The following is a 16,267-nucleotide window of genomic DNA, read 5'->3' on the forward strand; positions in this document are numbered from 1 at the left end:
AGAAAAAAGGAAGTCTAAGGACTTTCAAACAGCTACACACACACGTCCCCCATCTGCCAAGGCTCTCTGTAGGACTACTCTAAGGCTCTCAGCTATGCCTGTGGCAATGTATGTGACACATACACATACCTGCCCTTCTCGCACGTGAGCAGCTGCCCACGTGGCACTCCTTCCCTCCCCGTCTTCCTGCTGAGGGTTGAGAATAGCCCCTCAAGTGTCCCTTTTCCCTTTCTGAAGTGCCAGCCTCTGAGAGGGAGAAGAGACTCTTTGGGGCCCAGCAGCACTAGGCTGCACACCGGAGCTGAGCCAACTCCAGGAACCTGAAAGAGCTGCAGCAGCCGAGAAGAAAGGCACAGAGGGGTTGAAGGTAAAGCTTACCCCTCTGCCTGGCCCCCAAAGGTTCTGCTCTCCTTCACAGCATCTGGGCCTCATCTTGCCCTGTCTCAGCGACACACTGTTTCCTGGCCAAGCTACCCTCCCAACACACATACTGCTAACGGTCCTAAAACCCCAGGACTAGGAGATTGGGACAAGGGGAACCCCAATTCCAGGACTGAACTGGAGACAGATATATCCCTGATGACCAAAGCCAGGCTTCTGTTTTATAGAACTGCTCCTGCAAACATGATAGTTTTATACTTCCTAGCCCAGCATGATACAACAGTTCGATATTTTGGATGCATTTTCTATTACGTTGGCTTTTGTGGGCTGGCTAGGATCTCAAGCACCCCAAACGACACTGCTTTTATTTAAAAATGCATATCAAACCCCTAATTTTTAAACTACTTAGAAGAGAACTCAGTTTGCCTATATTATAGTTCTTATAAAACCCCAGATAGGCTGAAAAAAATAGTCCTTAGTCAAAAGTGAAAAACAAGATATTGCTCCCTCAGGGTAGAGACCAGTGGGTTTTATAAAGCAGTATTACCGATATTGGGGATTTCGTGCCCAGACTCCAGTTCCAACTGAGGCTCCAACAATAACCATCAACTTCCACAGCCATATTGGAGCAAAGACAGCCCAGTAACTCCACTGAATGATGCCATCCAGACGAAGGGCCAGCAGCACAGAGAACAGCAGGAGACAGGCATAGATGAGGAATTTACTAGGAGAAAAGTAAAATGATTAAAGATGACTCATTTTTACAACTATGTGATACTGAAAGGGAGAGTCATAACAGCAGTATTTTTGAGCACGTGTGAAGAGTCACTAATTCAACAATCATATATTGAAAAGCTCTACGTAGTAGACATACTGTGTTAGGGGATTCTGGAAACATAAAGGAGACTAAAATAAGTTCCCTGCTTTCCAGGGCTTTCTGGTAGGAGGGAGGCCACACAGAAACACAGACTTTTAATACAGCATGGTGTGTGCCAGAATGGTGCGAGGGTAGAGCGTGACGGGAACCCAGAAGAACAAATCTGGATTCTGTCTGGGGGCACTAGGAAGCAGAGAAGTGATGCCCCTGGAGCTGGTTCCAGAAGATATGTGGAAAGCTGCCAGGCAAGAAAGACTGAGATGAGGAAGCATTCCAAGCAGAAGGAACTAGATGTACCAAAACATGGAGACTGAAAAAGGCTGACATGTTTAGGATATGGTCAAGTTTCGTCACTGGCTAATTATTTGATTCTATTTTTAAAAAGATATGGCATTTTTAATCTGCCGTGTTCAGATACAGTAACATTTTAGTACATGTATTATACTTTCTGTGACTGAACAGATTATATACACACACACACACACTCACATTTCACATAAAAGGGACTTCCTGAAGAGGATGTCCTTAAAATATTAATTAGAAATTACACTGTTGAGGACTTCTAGTTCTAGCTTTGATGAAGTAAGAGGAATGGGGCTTTTCTTCCCACCTTAAACAATAAACTGGACAAAATATAGGAGACAAGAGTTTTCAGATACTGGACAACAAAGGCTGTGTCCAGCAAAGGACTGTGATGACAGGAAGGAAAGAAAGAAAGAAAGGAAGGAAGTGAGTTTAATTACTGCTCCAGCTTACTGCCTAGAAGCAGTTCCCAGGACCAGCAAGAAGGTAGTTAACACCCAACCCTATTGACGATTACAAGAAATGTAAACGGTTTACCAGTTAAAAGACAAGGACTGTCAGATTGGATTAAAAAGCAGGACAACTATATGCTATCTAAAAGAAACCCACTTCATCTGTCTATAAAATCACAGATTAAAACTAAAAGGACAGAAAAAGTTATACCAAGCAAGCACTAACCAAAAGAAACCTGGAGTGACATATTAATATCTGTTTCAGTCTTCTGTTGCTCTAACAAATCACCACAAACTTAGCAGGTTAAAACAATACAACTTTATTATCTCACAGTTATATATGTCAGAAGTCCAGACAAGCTTGGTTAGTTTTGCTGCTCAGATGCTTATAAGGCTGAAATCAAGATGTCAGTTGGCTGGGCTCTTATCAAGGGATTCTGGGAAGAATCTGCTTCCAAGTTCATTCAGGTTGCTGGCAATTTGGTTTCTTGTGGCTGTAGGACTGAGATCCCAGTTTCTTCACTGGCTGTCAGCTCGGGGCTGCCCTTGGATCCTAGAGGGCTCTCTCTGAGGAAGCCTTTACATCTCAAAGCCAGCAGCAGCATACTGAATCTTTCTCACACTTAGACTTCTTCTGACTTCTCCTTCTGCCACATTGCTCCTGCTTCCAGCAAAAGTTCTCTGCTTAAGAGCTCACGTGATTAGACTGGGTCCACCTGGATAATCCAGGATACTATTCCTATCAAGTCCATAACTGTGGTAGGCAGAATTCTAAAGATATTCCCCCAAATTCCTGTCCCCTGGTTATTCAATCAAACACTAATCTAGGCACTACCAAGAAAGGACTTTGTAGATGGAATTAAGGTTACTAATCAGGGGACCTTAAAATAGGGAGATTAACCTAGATTATCCAGGTGAGCCCAATGTAATCATATGAATCCTTAAAAGCAGAAAAAGGAGGCCTACGAGTCAAGAGAGATGTAGCAGAAGCGGAGAGATGGGTTAGAAGGGGAAGTCAGAAAAATTCTAAACATGAGAAGGATTCAACCTGCCTTTGCTGGCTTTGAAAACGGAGGAAGGGAGCCATGAGCCAAGGAATGCAGGCAGATTCTAGAAGTTGAGGATGATTCCTGCTGACAGCCAGCAAGAAAAATGGGGTTCTCACCTCTACAACCGCAAGGAACTAAATTCTGACAACAACCCAAAGGGTCTGGAAGCAGATGAATCCCCAGAGCCCCAGAAAGGAATGCTGCCCACACCTTGATTTGGGCCTTGTGAGACTCTAAGCGGAAAACCCAACTTAGCCCTGGTATACCTGTACTTCTGACCCACAGAAATGTGAGATAATAAGTTCTGTGTAGTTTTAAGACACTAAATCTGTGGTAATTTGTCATGGAAACAATAGAAACTAGTACTATAACCTTAGATACTTCTGCAAAGTCCCCCTTACCATGTAACAGGACAGTAAGAGGTTCCAGGGCTTAGGGCCTGGATATCTTTGGGGGGCTACTCTGCCTGCCACAATATAAGACAAGTATGTTTTTGAAGAAGAAATATTACCAGGAACAAATAGGGGCAGTTCATAATGATAAAGAGGTCAATTTGTTGAAGAGGATCTAACAACTGTACATATTTGTGTACCTAATAACAAAGCTTCACAATATATGTAGAAAATATTAAGGAAAAATGGAAAAATCCATAATTATTATTGAAAATTAACACTTCTCTCTCAATAACTGATAGAACACATAGAAATTACTAAACCTGTATCAACCAACATGACCTAATTGATACTGATAAAGCATTCCTCCTACAACAGCAGAATACAAATTCCTTTCAAATGCACATGGAATATTCACCAAGACAGACTGAAATCTGGGTCATAAAACAAGACTCAACAAATTTAAAAGGATCAAAATCATACAAAGTAAATCTCCATACACAATGAAATTAAACTAAAAATCAACAACATAAAGATATCTGGAAAATTCTCAAAATGCTTGCAAATTAAATAACACTATTCTAAATAATCCATAGGTAAAAGAAAACAAACACAAGGAGAATCTGAAAAATTCCAGACTAAATGAAAGCAGACATACAGCTTACTAAAATTTGTGAGCTCCAGCTAAAGCAATACTTAAGGGAACTTTATAGCATCAAATGTTTTCGTTAGAAAAGATCTAAAGTCAATGATCTAAGATGCCCCTTAAGACACTAGGAAGAGGGGCACCTGAGTGGTTCAGTTGGTTGGGCATCTGCCTTTGGCTCAGGTGCTCAGTGGGGTGTCTGTTTCTCCCTCTCCCTTTGCCCCTCCCCCTACTTTTGCACTCTCTCCAGCTCCCTCTCTCTCAAATAAATAAATAAAATCTTTAAAAAAAAAGAAACTAGGAAGAGAAGGAAATTTTAAAAAGTATGCAGAAGGAAGGAAATGATAAATACAAGTGCAGAAAAAAAAAATCAATGAATCTAAAACCTGGTTCTTTGAAAAGATCAAGAAAAATAGTAAACCTATAGCCAGAGTGATCAGAAAAAAATAGTAGACAAAAATCACCAATATCAGAAATGAAAGCAGGGACATTACTACAAATCCTACAAACATTACAGAGATTAGAAGGGGATATTATGAACAACTTTATGCAAGTAAATTTCTTGAAAGAAAGACATTATCAAAGTTCACACAAGAAGAAATACTTTCACATCCCTATATCTATGAAATAAATTAAAATTGTAGTTAAAATCCTTCTCACGAAGAAAATGTCAAGCTCTGAAAAAAAACCTATCAAATACATAAAGAAGAAATAGTACCAACTTTGCACAAATTCTTACAGAAAAAGATGGGAGAGGGATATTTCCCAATTTATTTTATGAGGCCAGCATTACCCTGATACCAAAACCTGATCAAGAAAGAAAACTATAAACCAATACCCTTCATGAAGATAAATGCAAAAACCCTTTAAAGATTATCAAACTGGGGGGCGCCTGGGTGGCTCAGTTGGTTGGGCGACTGCCTTCAGCTCAGGTCATGATCCTGGAGTCCCGGGATCGAGTCCCGCATCGGGCTCCCTGCTCAGTGGGGAGTCTGCTTCTCCCTCTCCCGCTCCCCCCTCTCGTGCTCACTCTCTCTCTCTCAAATAAATAAATAAAATCTTTAAAAAAAAAAATTATCAAACTGGGGTGCCTGGGTGGCTCAGTCATTAAGCGTCTGCCTTCAGCTCAGGTCATGATCACAGGTTCCTGGGATCGAGCCCCGCATCAGGCTCCTTGCTCGGCAGGGGGCCTGCTTCTCCCTCTCCCACTTCCCCTGCTTGTGTTCCCTCTCTCGCTGTGTCTCTCTGTTAAATAAATAAATAAAAATCTTTTAACAAAATTATCAAACTGAATCCAGCAATATAAAAAAGGATATTACAGTATGACCAAGTGTGGTTTAGTCAGGATTGCAAGCTTGGCTTAACATTTGAAACGAATAATGTAATTCACTGTATTAACAGAATGAAAAAAAATGATTATCTCAACAGTTTCAGCAAAAGCATTTGACATAATTCACTACCCATTCAATATAAAAGCTCTAAACAAATTAGGAACAGAAGGGTATCTATTAAAATAATGTTTAATGGTGCAAGACTAAATATTTTCCCTATAGAAACAAGGCAAGGACCTCCACTTCAATACACCTATTCAACATTGTACTGGAGGTCTAGCCATAACAATAATACATGAAAAAGAAATAAAAGCAATAAAGAATTGAAAGGAAGGAGTAAATCTGATATTTGCAGACAACATGACTATCTGTGTAGAAAATCCTCGCTAATCTACCCAAAAAAAAACCCATTTCCAAATCAAATAAGTGAATTCAGCAAAGTTGCAGGATACAAGGTAAATGTACAAAAAATATTACTGTATTTCTTTATGCTAGCAATGAAAAATTGGACACTGAGATTTAAAAAAAAACAGCTATCATTTACTGGGGCGCCTGGGTGGCTCAGTCATTGGGCATCTGCCTTCGGCTCAGGTCATGATCCCAGGGTCCTGGGATCGAGCCCCATGTCGGGCTTCCTGCTCCGTGGGAAGCCTGCTTCCTCCTCTCCCACTCCCCCTGCTTGTGTTCCCTCTCTCGCTGTCTCTGTCAAATAAATAAATAAAATCGTTTTTTAAAAAACCTATCATTTACTGCAACTTTCCTATAAATCTAAAACTATTCTAAAATTAAAAGCTCATGAAAAGACTGCCATTTACAATCATCAAAATATGAAACACTGAAATAAACAAAATACGTGCAAGACTTGTACACTGAAACCTACCAAACACTATCGAGAAAAATTAAAGATCTAAATAAACGGAGAGATATACCATGTTTATAGATTAGAAAACTGAATATTGTTAAGATTTAATACTCTGTGTATTAATTTCCTATGGTTGCTATAACAAATTACCATCAACTTGGTGGCTTAAAATAATAGACATTTATTCTCTTATAGTTCTGGAGGCCAGAGGTCCAAAATAGATTTCACTATTTTCACTAAGGTGTCAGCAGGACCCATTCCCTCTGGAGACCTGGGGGAGAATCCATTCCTTGCCTTTTTCAGTTTCTATAACTATATTCCTTGCACTCCTTAGGCCTCTTTCTCCATCATTAAAACCAGCAGTGCAGCATCTTCAAATCTTTTTCTTTGCTCACATCACATTGCCTTCTTGTGTTAATAGTACGTCCTTCTGCCTCCTTCTTATATGGAAACCCATGATTGCATTTAGGACCCACCTAGATAATCCTAGATACTGTCCCCATCTCAAGATCTTTAACTTAATCACATATTTTATGACATAAGCTAATATTCACCTTTTTGCCACAGAAGGTAATATTTACAAGTTCCATGGATTAGGAAGTGGTTATCTTTGACAGCCATTGTTTAGCCTACCACACCCATCAAAGTATTCTAAAGATTCAACACAATCCCAATGAAAATCCCTCTGTAGAAACTGACATAGTGATTCTAAAAGTTATGTGAAAATGAAAGGACCCATAATGGGCAAAATAATTGTGAGAAAGAACAAAGTTGGAGAATCTATACTACATGCTTTCAAGGCTTATTATAAAGTTACAATAATCAAGACAATGTGGTATTAGCATCAGGAGAGATACAGAGAACAGAATGGAATCCAAAAACAGACTCATACATATATGGTCAGTTAATTTTTGACAAAGGTGCCAAGGCAATTCAATGGAGAAAGGATTGTGTTTCAACAAATGGTGTTGAAACAGATGGATAGATAAGGAACATGCACCTACACTCTTAACGTCATGGCTCATACAAATATTTATGTGAAATCGATCCCAGACCTACACATAATAGCCAAAACTATAAAACACCTAGGAAACAAAGGAGGGAAAAACACTTGCCACCTAGCGTTAGGAAAAGATTTCTTAGATGGGATACAAAACTGGACTTCTTCAAAATTAAAAACCATCAATCTCCAAAAGAGACAATTTAAAAAATGAAAACCCACAAGCCACAAACTGGGAGAACCTATTCTGAAAACATATATCTGACAAAGTACCTGTACCCAGTACATATAAAGGACTTTTACAACTAAAAAATGAGAAAACAATCTAATTTAAAAATGGCCAAAAAAGATAAGAACAGACACTCCATCAGAGAAGTTATATAAAAGGCAAATAAGCACATGAAAAGATACTCAGTATTTCCAGGCATTAAGGAAATACAATATCAATGCAATAAAATAACAAGATAAAATGACACATTCACCACAATGGCTAAAATTAAAATGATCAACTTAGACAATTATTGCTAAGGATGTGGAACAACTGGGATTCTCATGTATTGCTGCTGAGAATGCAAAACAGTATAGCCACTTTAGAAAACACTTTCGCAGTTTTTTTAAAGGACATACTCTATGGCCCAGCAATCCCAGGCCTAGGTATTTACTCAAGAAAATGAAAAGTACATGTCCACACAAAGACTTGTATTCAAATGTTCAAAGCAGCTTTATTTGTAATAGCCACTGGCACCAACCCAAATGTCCATCGACTGGTGAACAGTTAAACTAATGGTGGTCTATCTGTTCAATGGAATTCTAATCAGCAGTAAAAAGGAACAAAGTAGGGATGCATGCAACAACACGCATAAACCTCAAATGCACTACGCTAAGTAAAATAACTCAAACTGAAAACACAACATACCGTACAACTCCACTTAGTTGATGTTCTGGAAAAGGCAAAAAGTGAAGATACAGAAAATATATCAGTGTGGTTACCAGTGGCTGTCTGGGAGGAAAAAGTTGACTACAAAGGGACATGAGGGAATTGTTTTTGCAGTGATGGAACTGTGCTGTATCTAGCTCTTTGGGTGGTGGTTACACAAACAGATGGATTTATCAAAATGCAGAGGACTATGCACTAAAAAAGGGTAAATTTTACTGCATGTAAAATATAGTTCAATAAACCTGGCATATCTATTGATGTACCTATGTGTACACACCCCCCCTTAGTAGCTGACATTTACAGGACGTTTATGACATGTCAAGACTGAGCTGCTTTTCATGCACTATCTCACTTCAGCCTCACAGCAGCCTTGCGAAGGAGGCACCTTCACTGTTCCCATTTTACAGATGAGGAACGAAGGCTTAGAAGTTAAATAACTTGTCCAAACAGCTGGCAGTTCACAGAGCTGGGATTCACACTAAGATCTATTTGACATTTGACCCCAAAGTCCTTTTAATACTGACATTATACTGATAATTCAACATTCTTGGAAAAGCATCTGCAGAGATACACACTGAGAATTAACAATGATCTCCAGTGGGGAGGATTAAGGACAGTCTTTACATTCTTATGACTAGTTTTTTTTCAAGGTACACGTACTGTACTTGCATTATGAAAAACAATGTAAGAAACTTCAATTGGAAAAAAGGGGAAGGTTGTAAGGAGATGGGACCTACAAAAGTCAACTCAGAAGCAAACCTCCAAGAATGTAAACCACAGTGGGAGGACCATCAGATTTGGAAAGGTTGCTAACTGGAATATATATATTGCCTTTTTGTGCCATAGTATTCTCGTGTATAAAATCAGAGTAATATATACCTCATAAGGTGGTTGTGAGTACAAGATAATGAATATGAAAAGTGCTTTGTGTAAAGCACTACATTAGTGGTTCTCAAAATATTTTGTATCAGGGCTCCTTTACATTCTTAAAAATTACTGAGGAACCCAAAGAGCTTTGTTTATATGGGTTATACCTACTATTATTCACTGTATCAGATTTTTAAACTTATTTTTGAAATATTTATTAATTCATTTAAAAATAACAATAAAGTCATTATATGTTAACATAAGTAACATAATTTTAATGAAAAAAATTATTTTCCAAAATTTGTACAGTTTTGAAAATTTTTTAAATGTCTGGCTTCATAAAAGACACCTAGGTTTTAATATCTACATCTGCATTCATTCTGCTGCAATATGTTGTTTTGGTTCAAGCATATGAAGAAAATCTGGCTTCACAGAGATTTGTAGTTAGAAATGAACTGAGTATTTTAATAGCTCTTTCAGATAATGGTGGATATTCTTCTTTGACAGGATACCAAAAGTCAACCAGTGGTAGTTTCCTGAAGGTTAACTGTGATGTGGAATCTGAAACCCTATCACTGAACTTTTTGTAGTCTGCTACATTAAAATCCATTGGTCTCTCTGGCACTTTGAAGGAATGTTTTATCCCTGCATAATTATAATACCATGTAGGTTGATTGGAAAATATTAGTTCACTAATAAAGATCTTTCAAATGCTGACACATTTCACTATACAAAGGCAAAAATCACATTAGTTGTTGTCATAACCCATTTCATCAGAAATATGTAAGTATTGGGAGGCTGTCAAGTTCATGGGGGTAGATAAAACTTTTCAAAAATTCTGATTTTCCCTTGAAAGCTCAAATTTTACTGTTTGCAAAAACACCATCAGTTGTTCTCCTTGTTGAAAACACTGAAGGCACTCCAACAAGTTTTCTTTTACATTTTAAGTTAGATTTGTGTTTATTGTATATCAGTGCTGTTATTTCCAAGTTACAGGTTCACTTGGATTTTCAAGGAAAATGTCTGCCAAGTGTCCTAATACAAACAGCCATAGTCTTGCCTGTGAGTTGTCCTCCCAGGTAAAAACTGTATTCCATGAAGAAAGGCAGCTTGCAGCCCAGGCACACAAATGGATTTTTTTTGTTGTCGTTGTTTGTTTTTTTTGTTGTTGTTGCTGTTGTTGAAGTAATCTCTGCACCCAACGTGGGGCTTGAACTTACAACCCTGAGATCAAGAGTCACACGCTCTACTGACTGAGCCAACTGGGCGCCCCCACAAGTGTTTTCCCTTGAGTCAACCACTGTACTTCAGTATACAGCTGACAGCCATTCTGCATTCTTCCTATTTTGTCACACAGAATATTAAAATGGATGTATACTCAAGGTCAGTATTTAGTGAGACTGGTATTTTTGTATGCTTTAAGGACATCCTTAGGGGAAGCTGGCTGTTTTGTTTTTTTTTTTTCCCACTGCCAGCGTACTGCATTGAAGAATCCAGTGACTATTGGTACAGTTTCGTGTCACCGGCTTGATTTGTGCTCAGGTGGCAGCAGTTTACCCAGCACTGCTTTGTCCCATCAGTGCAAATGTCAACCCAGAGAGAGGCAAACAACATCTTAGTATTATGAAAACAGTTGTGGCCTTGCAGAGCCCTAGAAAGGTTCTCAAGTGCCCCCCCCAGGGGTCTGTGAAAAATGGTTTGCTAACTGCTGCACTGAATACATGTTAGTTATGATTATTAATGCTCAAAACTAAGGGAGGCTTTTACGAGCTGCTACAAAGACAAAGAGAGCTACCACTGAAAGACACCAAGGTAAGAACGACCTCACCACTAGACACTGGAGAAGAAAAAGGCTTGAGGGGGACGCACAAGCTAATAGAAATGGAGTGATCACCACAGAGAAAGGAATCAGCACAAGCGACTTTTTCTTCTCTGAAAGCCCAGGGGGGAATAGTGCAAAAACTAGAAAACCAGAACCAATTTGTCAACCAAAGCCTATGGCTACACATATCATTACCAGAAACAATGGATTTGAAAACAGATAATTTTTGTTTAAAAAAATAAGTGAATTAGAACATTAACAAATGCAAGGACAATGGTAAACATAGGATTCATAGGTAAATTAAATAATACATGGAGGTAAAATTTTTCTAAAGGATTTTCAAACTATAAACAAAAAATAGATGAGGTGCAGGGAGAGTAAACCCTCTGAGCTAAATTCATGATCTTCCCTAAAAGAGAGGTTTTTTTTTTTTTATTTAATTGAAGAAAATACTAGAAATACCAAAACGTTTAAAATGTTGGGAAAGTGATTACTTTATAATTTTTGATGTAATTTAAAAGGAAATTAAGAGTTCAGGGTCTATTCCATGAAAAATGAAAAACAGAAACTTAGAACAGATAATAATACAAAAATATAATTCCTACTTCAAATACTGGGGTTGAAAAATTATAAATAGGATGAAATGTTCTTGTATTACTCTCCTATTGCTGTCATACAAAGTTACCACCAACCTTGTGGTTTAAAAAGCATAAACTCATTATCTTTACTGTTCCAGACATCAAACGTCTGAAATGGTTCTCTCACTGGGCTAAAATCAAGGTGCCATCAGAGCTGTGATCCTTCCAGAGGCTCTAGAAAAGACTGTTTCCCTGCCTGACCAGCTTCTAGAGGCTGCTTGTAACCCGTTGGCTCATGGCCCCTTGCTCCAGTTTCAGAGCCAGCAGGGGAGAGTCCAGTCCTCCTTACAGCAACTCACTCTGATCTCCTCTTCTGCCCTCCCTCGTCCACATTTAAGACTTGTGATTATCAGCCTCGCCAGGGAATCCAGAATAATCTCCCTATTTTCAGGTCAGCTGATTAGCAACCTTAATTCCATCTGCTACAGTAATTCCTCTTGGCCATGTAATGGAATATATTCCCAGGTTTCTAGAATTACGATGTGGGTATATTTGGGGGATCATTATTCTGCCTACCAGAGACCTATTATAAGAAAGTTCACTTACTGGATTAAAAAATAAAATCTAAATCTGTTGCATTTAAGAGTCACATTTGCAACCAATATCAAAAGTCAAATCAACTACAAGAAAGTAGAGGACAAAGGTTTATCATGTTTGGGTAAGGACAAGAGAAGCAGTTTACTAGTATAGTAATTTGGTAGATTTCAAAGATAAACTATTAAAATACTGAAATGACTAACAATGAAAATGTAAACAATGGAAGACTAGCAACTTGGCCATAGAAGATAGCAATAATCTGACCATTTTTCTATTAAGAATATACAGAGATTTCTTCATTGTGGGCTTCTTTCTACATGCTACTATTAAATAATCACAGATAAAGTAGACAAAATTCCTAAGTAAACTATGGAAATGAACACTACAGTAAACAAAAAATAGCATGGTTCTATAGAGAGAGTCAAGTAGCAGGACAAAAATTACACTTTCTTTACATACATACAGATTTTTCCAGATGGGGGAGAAAAAGGATCATGGGCACTGATACACAATAAACACAAATGTAACGGGGGCACATGATGTAATGAGCATTGGGTGTTGTATGCAACTGATGAATCACACTAAATTCTACCCCTGAAACTAGTAATACACTCTATGTTAACTAACTTCAATTTAAAGAAAATCTTTAAAAAATTAAATTAAATTAAATTAAAAACTGTTTGAGTGCCTTCAAAGTAAGGAATGTATAAAAATGAGGGGTGCCTGGGTGGTTCAGTCGCTGGGCGTCTGCCTTCGGTTCAGGTCATGATCCCAGGGTCCTGGGATCGAGCCCCGGATCAGGCTCCCTGCTGCATGGGAAGCCTGAAACTCCCTCTCCCACTCCCCCTGCTTGTGTTCCCTCTCTCACTGTCTCGCTGTCAAATAAATAAATAAAATCTTTTTTAAAAAAAAGAGGAATGTATAAAAATGAGAAAGGAAGTCTCTGCCCTTTAGTTGCTCAAAGACTAATAGGAACAAAGGGAGGTGATCTATCAACATGTAACTTACTGTATCATCGTACACCAGTACATGGAAAATTGGTTTCTCTGGGAGAGCTGGGAAGGGAGGTGGGATTTGGGCAGTAAGTTGGGGACAGGGAATTCCAGACAAAGGGATAAGATTGTATAAAGTATGAAACAGTTTTGTTGTATCCCAGGGGACTGGAACATGCAGAGTAAATTGTAAATCTTGGGGGGTGAGGAGCTAGGCAGATAGGAGGAAAGGCACCAGAGAAATAAGAGGAAAGTATGCTGGGGTAACAAGGTAGGGGGATTTGAATATTAAGGTAAAGTCCTTGGAATTTATTAATAGGCAATGGGAAGCCACTGAAGATTTTCTGAGCAAAAGAAAGGCATAGAAGGCACAGAAGATGTACGGTAGATTATAATTGGCAGAGACTGGAAGCAGAAAATCTACACAATTCATAATAAACTGACAACAATGGATTTAACATTGCCTAACCATATGGATCTTTCTCAGTGTTCACTTGTGAAGCAGTGCAGCAGAGCTGAAGAGATCATTTGTGCAACTCTGTTTGAACTTTCGGTTCTTCATGAGCAAAATGCAGATACTACTACCTCTACCAGGCAGTGCTGAGGTAAGAATTAAATAATCTATCAGAAAGCCCCTATTGCAAGACTTGGCGCCAAGCAGGTAATACTCAATAAATGTTCGTTTCCCTCCTTAAGTAATGACTAAATCCATGATGAAACAGAACACTATTGGAGAATATTGAAAATACTAGTAAAACCGAACTAAAATATCAAAACATCCAGGCTGCTGCCAAAGCAAGACTCAGAGAAAACATATCCACTCCAAAAGTGGAACTAAAAGCAAAAAAGAAAAGAAAGAAAAAAAGAGGCAAACGGAAAACTAGTGAACTAAGCTTCTATGTAAGAAATTTAGGGGTAAAAATACCAAAGGAGCTGAAATATGGAAATAATAAAACTAAAAGCAGAAATACAGAAACAAAAGTGGAACTAATCAGTAACAACAACAGCTGGTTCTTTGAAAAAATGAACAACTACAAAGTTGATCAAATAAATTAATATACTCAGAAATTTTAGAAGATGTAATTTATACACACATTTGTAATTGGGGGAGAAGGAACAGTATGTCAACTATACCAATACATTTGAGAGCCAAGTAAAAAAGATGACTGCATATCAAAGAGGGAATTCCAAACCTGATTGGCAAGCAGAGAATATGATGCAGCAATAACACAGTGACAAGAAAATTTATTTTTAAAAAAGTCACAAAGCCTAAACTACTTTGACTCACTTTTCAAGAAACATTTAGACCAGAGTCCAAGTATAAAAATAGACTTTGCTTAATTCTCCACAAACCAGCAAATAGAGGTTCTGCTGGATATTGTGGCATCAACCACTACTTCCTCGATTTCACTTTCCAATTACACTTTTAAAATGGATGTATTCCACTCTATCAACCTGCAGTGTTAGTACACAATCACTAAATAGTTTCACAGGGGTCAAACTACAAAGCTAGTGTCCTCTCTGAAATGTATATGGAGCTTTCTTGCTTGAGGCTCAAATTCCCTCTCTCCACTTTGCCCAGAAGGGAAAGGGACGGAGGGAGGGAGAGAACATACCTAGGAAAGAGAGGACTCTGGTGTAAAAGTTCTAGTATCTGTTTTCTGCAAATCAAAAGAATGCAACTTGGGGCGCCTGGGTGGCTCAGTCGGTTAAGCATCTGCCTTCGGCTCAGGTCATGATCCCAGGGTGCTGGGATGGAGCCCCGCATCAGCCTCCCTGCTCAGCGGGGAGTCTGCTTCTCTCTCTCTCTCTCTCTCCCTCTGCCCCTCCTCTCTGCTCGTTCTCTCTCTCTAATAAATAAAATCTTTAAAAATAAAAAACAAAAAAAAAAAACCAAAAGAATGCAACTGGACTCAGTTTCGATCAGTCTTTCCCAGCTAAATGCAGCACGCACACATGCGTGCACACGCGCGGCGCGCAAACACGCTCTGGCTAACACAGCCCTGCGGGTGCTTCTCTGTCTACAACTCCAGAGAATGGCTCCAACTGACAAACTGCTGACACTCTCCCAAACTGTTAAAGGGACTGTATCTCTTACATTGAGCAGAACCTTACTGACAAAATTTAAGTTCTTCTAGTGGCAATTTTAACTGGTTTTATGTAGATGAAAAATGTTTAAGAGCATCTAACCAGAAGATATAAGAAAGCACAAAAGCCCAATAAAAACAAATCACTCTTAAGGAGGACTAGACTGAGGCCAGGCTGGAAGTTTATCAGCTACGCAATTGTGAGGGGAGGGGGTATCACTCTCTCCCTAAGCCTATCTCCTCCTGGGTTTGTTCACATATTAATTCACTAAGACTGGGGGATGTGGAAGCCCTGTGTAAATGATCAATTTTACCTATTTTTTGCTGCTACTAGTATTCTACAAAAGTTGTAACAATCTCACTTAGCAATCGTTTTTCTCGCTACTAGGCCATAGTTAACAAAGTACGAATCATTAGATATAAAGAACCTATCTCAAGTTCTTTTCAAGGCTTTCATCTTGAATTCTAGTACAAGTACAACCTATGATCAGGCAAGGCACTTAGAAACCCCAAGCTCAATACTGGGAAGCTCAACTCCTAGAGTCATAGGAAACCATCTAAAACTCCTCCCACCCACTCTCTCCCCTACAACAGAGTCTCCAATGGTACATGTCTATTTGTTCTCAACATCTGCTCATTCAGCACATTTATTGAATGCCTCAATATCCTGGACTTCAAAGAGCTCACAGACAAGAAAAATATGTGTGTAATTATCAAGTAATGGGAATGATATTTTTAAAACCAGAAATTACGCATTCAAATGGGACTCGAGTCCCCCTGAGAGGCAATGAGCTAATTCCACTTCATTGCTCAAACCACCTTTGGAGCTTTCCTCCTGGAATCGTCTTGAGAGCCTACAGTCTGTCCTTCTGAATATCCTCAATGGTGCCAACTCTTCACTGAGAGTGAATTCGATTTTTGGAAATGGCCAAAAGTCAGTCAGAGCCAAGTTTAGTGAGTAAGATGTATGATCAAACTAGGTGGCACTATTTTGGTTCAAAAATGATCCATGATTATAAAGCAATGAGATGGATTTCCTTATATGATTTATAATCTGACTCCAAAGGAAATTTCAGATGAGTAACAAGGAATAT

The 16,267-nt window shown here is 38.8% G+C and overlaps 1 protein-coding gene across 3 annotated transcripts in view; it reads right to left on the minus strand.

Annotated features, from left to right (window-relative positions):
• Nucleotides 1–16,267, minus strand: part of TMEM185A (transmembrane protein 185A) — a 37,530-nt gene that overhangs the window by 16,457 nt on the left and 4,806 nt on the right. For all 3 annotated transcript variants that reach the window (XM_032397484.1, XM_032397483.1, XM_032397482.1), the window contains exon 2: nt 929–1,105. In XM_032397484.1, coding sequence (XP_032253375.1) covers nt 929–1,105 — 177 coding nt within the window. The remainder of the gene's footprint in view (nt 1–928; nt 1,106–16,267) is intronic.

Source organism: Phoca vitulina, unplaced genomic scaffold (genome assembly GCF_004348235.1).
Source record: "Phoca vitulina isolate PV1807 unplaced genomic scaffold, GSC_HSeal_1.0 scaffold99, whole genome shotgun sequence".
Taxonomy (NCBI): Eukaryota; Metazoa; Chordata; class Mammalia; order Carnivora; family Phocidae; genus Phoca; species Phoca vitulina.